This window comes from Podarcis bocagei (assembly GCF_964188305.1).
Source record: "Podarcis bocagei genome assembly, chromosome: 3".
NCBI classification, from domain to species: domain Eukaryota; kingdom Metazoa; phylum Chordata; class Lepidosauria; order Squamata; family Lacertidae; genus Podarcis; species Podarcis bocagei.
Genome location: NC_138127.1, coordinates 49370484 through 49378249, shown reverse-complemented (window position 1 = coordinate 49378249; position 7766 = coordinate 49370484). Strand labels below are relative to the sequence as shown.

Sequence of the window (7766 nt, the reverse complement as noted above, 5' to 3'; positions counted from 1 at the left end):
TAAGAACAGAAATCACGCTCCGGTGGCGCAGCGGCAGTAGGAGGCCCCATTAGCTAAAGAACAGACCTCCTGAACGAATTAAGTTTGTAACCAGAGTACCACTGTACCAGAAACAAATGCCCTCATCATCATATTAATCTTCATTTCAACTCTGCTCTCTAGCTGGACCCTCAAATTGGGAAACACAGAAATACTGAAATAGGAAAATTAAACATTACACATTACAATAAAAACCAGTTAAATGTCACCATCTTGTTCAGTTAATAATTAACTAAAATTTGTGTTGTCACACTCCTGCTGTCCAGATATATTTTTAGGCTGCACCAGGTGCTGATAAAGACATGCACTTTGGGACTGGGCAAACATGCATCTGTCATTGGCTCATACACAGTGAGCAGTATGTACTTTGGATCACTTTGATGCAGATTACTAAGTGATGTAAGATGACCAAGTATTTCTATATTGCATTTTCCTTTACTCTTCCTGAGGATGTAATTTTTCATGTCACTTCTTTCACTATCCCTGGGTTTGAAGAGTTCAGTTTCTAATTATATAGGTTTTCTTACTGAGAGGATGAATGAATAGGGCTTTTTTGAAGGTAGCTGTGAAGTGCAAGGGAACAGAGCAGCATCAACAAAAAGCACTTTAATTTTACAAATTAAGCAAAGGTATAGATTCAGTTTGCATTATTCTGTCAGCAGTGTGGGAACTGCTTCACAAATGGCCTCTTCTCATCTTGGTCTAGGACCAACTTGCCCCTTCAGATGAAATGCCACCCACTGAACTTCTCTCATTGTGTAATCCCATGGTGCTGGGAGCAGCACATATGAATATCACTACTCCGTGAGACACATGGGTCTTTCCTATCCAACTGTCGCCCTTCCTGCAGTGTCAATTGAAATCAATATGGTTCTACATAATTTGTCCCATCCATTTTGATTACATACATTCTTCAGTGGTGTGGGAGCATATCATGGAGAATAAATTTCCATGCTGCTGCTACTGCTGCTTTGTGGGTGGGTGGGTGTGCAGGCCACTGAATACAGGAACCACAATGATGGGACCAAATGTATGCTTTTATAGGATCTTAATGCTGCTTTCTAACCTTCTCAAACAGGAACCATGCAACTGGCCCCACTCACTGAATTTCCTTGTATCAAACACAGAGCAGCTTGAAAAAAAGAACAGCTTTGCTGGACCAGGCCAGTGGCCCCTCTAGCCCAGCATCCTGCCCTCAGAATAGCCAACCAGATGCCCATGGGAAGCTTGCAACCAGGACCGGGGGGGGGGGGGACAACACTCTCTCCTCCTGTAGTTTCCAGCAACTTGTACGCAGAAGCATACTGCCTCTGATCAAGGGCAGCATGGAAAATATCTCTCACACTGCTACCAGGTTAAGTGTAAATTGTCCGTCGCATTCTAAACAATTATTTCAGCACCTGATGAAATTAACAAGATTATCTGAATTATTTTGGAGCCTATCCACATAATTTTACCTTTGATCATTTGTGCTTCTCTTTTCCCTTACTCCTTCTTTCACAGTACTCAGCTGAACGCTACAAAACAAGAGACACAAATGTTAAAGTTTGAGGGGAAATAACCTTACCCAAGAGAATGGTAACTTGTCTTTTGTTTCACTCGTAGCAAGCATTTACCTTATATTGACCACATATACAGTGTAATTCCAATTCTGAAAGGTGCGATTTAGCTGGAAAACAAAAGGACAACATCATAAAGGTTGAAAGACATGTACTATATGGCAGAAATGTACATCTTGCTTTGCCTTCACTTTAACATTACAGTGTTGTATGAGAAAAGCAATTTTGTGCCAATTTTGTATGTGTGACCTTGTGTGAACATTCAGAGTGAACACCACATTTTTGTCTTGAGCGATGGGTCAGTAAAGCAAAAATACCATCTTTAAAAATGCTGGAAAAATAAGGCAGAGATCCATTCTTGACAAATAGAGCAAGACAACAATGAGGAAATCACAGGCATATAAAGGACTCTGCACATAGGGACTAGTGTACAAAACTTTATCCTGTCTGTACCCTCACTATAGCCATAAAATACTGAATCCAGGTTAGAGAAAAGGAGAGATCTCAGATTTTACAGCATAGTGATAGTCACAGAAGGATGTTGTCATCCCCACTTTTGGACAAACTTTATGGAAGCTGTTATCCTACAAATGCAGTTGCTTTGGTCAAGTTAACCAAGGATGCAGACAGAGTGCCCATGAACAGAGCAACTGCGAAGGCATTGTAGTGATTCTCCAAATATAATTCTTTAATGGAACTTGCATTTGATGGTTTTAATCCTTCCATTCTGCTTCAATATGAGGCAGTCAAGTAGGTTCTATATTTGTTCTCAGTCCAACAATACAAAATAAGCAGATACAAAATATGAAAACAACTGTTTACATCACAGCTGTTAGGGCTTGCTTTGCAACAGAGAACTGTTTGCACCCCAGCCATTACAGTGGGAGGCTAACCTGTTGCCCTCTAAATGCTGTCAGACTGCAACTCCCATAATTTCTGAGCACTGACCACTTTTGGCCGGGGCCTATGGGTACTGGATTCCGGAAACATCCATACATTACAGCAGGCTTTGCAGAATAAGTTTCTAAGTTCTAGCATGTGCATTGCTTTGAATTGTGTATTTGTTAAATTGAATTTGAATAATAATGAGCAGAGGAAGAGGTTTATAGAAAAGCCTAACTTACCCATTCTGCAACTGCATTCTGAACACTTGACTCTGATTCAAGGTTGGAAGTATAGACAGTAATGGCAATTCTGTAGAACAGTCCCCCTATATATTACAAAAACATTGTAAAAGTTAGAACCATGATACATGTTTTATAGCAGCCTGCAAAAACCTGTTTGAAAATGTACTAAAATATATAGGGTGGTATCCAATGAACTTGTCCAGTTTGTCAAAGGATTTCCACTCATACAACAGAATTCTCCCCACCCCTGATCTGTTCTAAGGGTTTTCGCCATATCCTCTGGGGCATATTGGGGAGATGGAAAGTGAGCACAGGAAGAGATGGGGGGAATTCTATCACACAAATGCAAGACCTTGCACGAACAAGACATCTTCACTGAATGCAACCCATAGCTTAGTCAGACTATATCCAAGTTTCAATTATTTTCATCGTGAGCAGATGAAGCTTAGATGTGCAAAGACTGCAACCCAGTATCACCAGATAGAATTGGAACAATGATAAAATAACCAATCAAAACACATTGTCAACTATGCCATTAAATCTTGATGCTGGTAATGCTTGAAATAGTAGACTGCTGCCACGTAGCCCAGCCAACTTTTAAACCTAAATTTTGTTTTCTAATAGGTCAAATTTGCCTGCAACTATAGATTTACTCTGGCTTTTCATAATAAAAGCCAAGGAGAAAAACTTTGCATCATTCAGGTTAACAGAAAGCTTATATAACATTGCTATAATTAACAGTTCTATTAACTACTATTTTTATGTTTTGTGGTAACAGTTAACTAGTATTTAGCAATTACCTTAAGTATTAAATATGTTGATGATTAAATTATCTTTTCATTATACTAATAAAGATAATGTTTTACAAATATTGGGCCATTGCATCAATAGTAAAACATAAATAAATCAGAATTTAAAATATGATCACTCAAATTGCAAACTCCTCCTTTGGCTGTTTTTATGATCTATTACAAATATTCACGTCCCTGAAGCAAAATTTTATCTTGTTTTGTATAATAGGGCCTATTGCTCTATGCCAGATAAGGTGAGTCAGTGACTCAAAACATGATATAGTTGAAGATACCAATCTAGTAACATAAAATACACAGTGCAGCTGTGGCAGTCTGTTTACTTTCAAGACAGAGATAAATTTGATCCTACATGGCAAAAATGACAACAATCAATGTGGAATTGTGGTTAGTGTCGGCCCAGTACCTGGGAGACTAGGGTTCAAATCCTGACTAAGCCATGAAGCACATTAGGCAATTTTGGGCCAATCACTATCTCTCTGCCTAAGCTAAATTGAGATGGGAAATCTGTGGCCCACAATTGCCATCAAACCTGACTATTGTGCGATGGAGGCCTAAAACATCTGAGGGATTACGTCCCCATTTCCACTAAAGCAATAATATGAAAGGGTCTAATAACCAACTGAAAAAGCTTATCTATTAGAATGGGAGCGTATAATGTTCCATAATAGTGATTGAACAGCCTAGAACCTGTGAGTGAAGCTACAAGTGAAGGGAAACCCATGGGATGTACAGGTTCCCCACAATGAATATGACAGTGCTTGTGATCCCACCCCCCCAACCCCCAATGTATGGATCAATATCACACTGGACTGGATTAATAGCATTTGCTGAACCAAACACTACTGGCGGTCTTCTGTCACATCATGTATTTGGACAGTTATATGAGCCCTCAGTGATGTATGAACCAATTTCTATGAAAATCACACTTCTGCTTCAGTGAAAAATACTTCTGCAATTAGGTTAGGTGGAGATACAGAAATACATGATAAATTATATCATACTTAATAGAAAAGCTATAATAAACCATCTATAAAGTAGAACTAAATTGTTTAAGATGTATCACATGGTGAGTGACAACATGTTTCATTGAGGTTAGTATAGAAGACTCTAGCATCTCTCAGGAGACTATAAAATGACAAAAGCAAAAGGATTCTTAAGATACAATTTTATTATTTGAAATTATGTTTATTTTCTTTTGTAGATATTCTAACTGTTGTAAAATATCAAGGGGCAATCTAAGGAATTTAATATAACTGTATTTATGTATAATTGCTAGGGTTTGATTTACCTTGTTGAATACATTCAACAATGTTCTGGTGGTAAACAAAAATCAAACCAGAAATGTTTTCAGGAGCTCAGACCAGAGCTGTGTTTGTGTAGCAGCATCCATAGATTCTCCACTCTCTCTCTCCTCTCCCCGAATCAAGCAGAGAGGGAGAAAGATACAAAAATTAGCTCTGTGTATCCCTGGATGTGGCAACCCTAATGAAGAAAGGCTGGGTGGGTGGAACTTAAAAGCCTCACTTGCAGCCCCACATTTGATCAAACTGTATTTTCTTTATAAAATATATGCCTGTATGCACAAGTATACACAGAGAAAAAAACCAAAATGTGCATGGGCAGAATAGATGAATCAAATATATAAGATTGTCATAATAGTCTCCTCAAAGTTTTTGTAGTTAGTAGATGGGATGATAGTGATTAGAGTTACATACTAAAGATCTATATTATCATTACTAATCTTTTTAAAAATGGTGTAAATGCACTCCTAATCAAGTTCACTTAGCCTTCATTCCTATACACATTTACCTGGAAGTATTCCCCACCGAACTCAATGGGAGTTACTTCTGAGTAGACATGTATAGGATCACACTGTTAAAGGCTTACAATACTATGTGTGGAGTCTAGTCTAGTCCTAGTTATTCTAAATCAATTTCTACAAGATCTAACAGATGGATGATTGTTTTCTACGTCTACTATCACACTTTGACATACTGTGCTTGACCTCAGGTCCACACGGGCAGTCCCGGTCAATGAAGATGTTGCATAAAAAACAAGACAACAAAGATTTGGGAGAGCTGGTGCTAGGACTCAGTGTTGTGTGGGCTACAATACTTTGGTTTGCTTTAGATGTCACATTGGACAAAAAAAATTCATGAGTCACCTTTTCCACTGAGCCTGGGGTTTGCAAATTATGAAGGAGTGTCATTCCAATTGTGACATTTGTGCTGTTTAAGGTACTTTCATTAAAATGAATAATGGATTCAAGAAATGGAGGTGACTCTGCTATCACATCTGTTACCAGTGAAACTGTTGGTTCCAAAAAGGAATGGTAGGTTGCTGTTTTATCATAATCCAGGAAGTCTTCAAAAGATGGGGAAATTGCCCAAATGTACAAATCAGTAGCATAATTGTTACTAGGATTGAAGGAGGGCAATACTTTGTTTGCAGAACTATAGGTATGCTTGCTAAAGCGATGCACCTTCCAAACTGATTCCTCTCCTGAAATGGTAGCTTCTATATTAGGCTTAATACTTTCATGATCCACATCACCAACAACTGTATCAACATTTTCTAGCTGAAGAGAAGGGGTACGTTTGTTTTCTGAATCTTCCAAAGGTTGTTTTACATTGACAGTTATATGGCTTTCATTCAGTGGGCTTGTTTGTACATTTAGGACTTCGTTCCATGAATAGCCCAAATCGGGAGAATTTTGACCAAGGTCACTTAGAAGACTTCGTGAGATTAAAGGTGTTGACACAATCAGTGATGCTGAGTGGCTACCAAACTGCACATTTATTAGACTCAGTGCTGAAACTGTGCAGGCACTTTCTGTACATGGAGGCTTAAAAGTTTGTGTTAATAGATCAGTATGATAAGGGAATGTATTTATTATATAGCCAGCTTGTGTTTTATCCAAAATTTGCTGTGTGGCTAACACAGCAGTACTTTTCAATTTTACATACAACCTATCAGAAGTACTTCTTTGCAAATGCATGGAAGGCTGAATCACAGGTATTTCTAATGAAGTCAAAGGAAAATAAAGTGGAGATTCATCGTTCATGGACACACTTATGTTAAGAGGAAGGTCTCTTTTTGTTTCCAGTGGAAATGTTCTTTCCATACTTTCTGAAATCCTTGACGAGAGTATCGGAACAACTGAACTATGCTTCTCTCTATTCTTTTCTGACACAGAAGTAGAAGTGTTTATTTGTTCAGTTCCATGGTCCACTGTGCTATTATTAGGGGTAGTTTGCATGGTGATGTCATCTGTTTCTGTGGCAGGCATTAACACTCCTTCTGTTAGGGAAGAAACTGACTGGCTGAAGAAGAGCTGCCACCTTTCTGTAGAGTCCTCAGAAGGCACTAGAGGATCTTTCCCCAAAATCCAATTATCAACATATTGTGTTGGATGACTTAAGTCACCAGGCTTCCAGGACTTACTGATTTTATCCATCCGTTTAGAATCAATTGTGGGAAGAGTCATGTCATTATGTGGTTTATCAGGTTCACTGTTTTCTACATGTCCAGATCCTGGAGCCTTATTTTCCAAGGAAATTAAGGAAAGAGACATGGAGTTGGTATAAGCAAGAAATGTATCTGGAAGTTCAAATTCATCTTCTGGAGAAGAGGCCTCTACCACCTCTTCTTCAGTTAGAGGTCTAAATGTAAATAAGCCACCTTTGAAAGGGGCAGTGTTGAAAGTTCCATGATACAACGATGAAACAAAAACAGTCTGTTGAATTTCTGAGTGTGTGTCTCTTTTTGGTAAAACAGCTGATAAACTTTGCAATTCTGTACTGTATTCTGCTGGCAGGAAAACTTCTGTTGGATGAATTATGGGCACAACATCTGGAAACCAGGCTTTCATGTTTTGTAAGGAGCCAGAGGGATTTGCACTCTGTTTAAAAACTTGTTTTTTAAAATGTACTGAATTATAGTCTTTGATGTAATTAAATTTTGTAGGCTGTAGTTCACCAAAAATATAAAACCCATTTCTAATAGAATCCTCTTGTAGAATTCTCTTTGTGGGCTCCAGGTAGACATTTCCAAGTGACCTTTTTTCTAGTAAGTCTACCTTTGTTTCTTGAAATAATTGCATACGGTGGGTATAAGAAGACTGGACAGAAAGAGATGGAAGCATTTCTTCTGAAATATCAGAAACAGCTTGATTGTATGTTGCAACTTCACTCAAAGACTGTAAGAAATTGTAAGCATATTTATAAGCA

General features: G+C 38.3%; 2 protein-coding genes across 5 annotated transcripts in view; both read right to left on the bottom strand.

Moving 5' to 3' along the window:
* ADGRG6 (adhesion G protein-coupled receptor G6) overlaps positions 1-7766 on the bottom strand; it is a 114098-nt gene that overhangs the window by 41747 nt on the left and 64585 nt on the right. For all 4 annotated transcript variants that reach the window (XM_081186285.1, XM_081186284.1, XM_081186286.1 and 1 more), the window contains 3 exons: positions 2723-2808; positions 1656-1708; positions 1497-1556 (listed from right to left, as the gene is read on the bottom strand). In XM_081186285.1, coding sequence (XP_081042411.1) covers positions 1497-1556; positions 1656-1708; positions 2723-2808 — 199 coding nt within the window. The remainder of the gene's footprint in view (positions 1-1496; positions 1557-1655; positions 1709-2722; positions 2809-7766) is intronic.
* LOC308582814 (uncharacterized protein) lies at positions 2818-7413 on the bottom strand. Its single transcript, XM_081186311.1, has 2 exons — positions 3708-7413; positions 2818-3282 (listed from the first exon to the last, which is right to left on the bottom strand). The coding sequence occupies exon 1, from the start codon at positions 7406-7408 to the stop codon at positions 5483-5485; it is 1926 nt and encodes a 641-aa protein (XP_081042437.1). The 5' UTR covers positions 7409-7413; the 3' UTR covers positions 2818-3282; positions 3708-5482.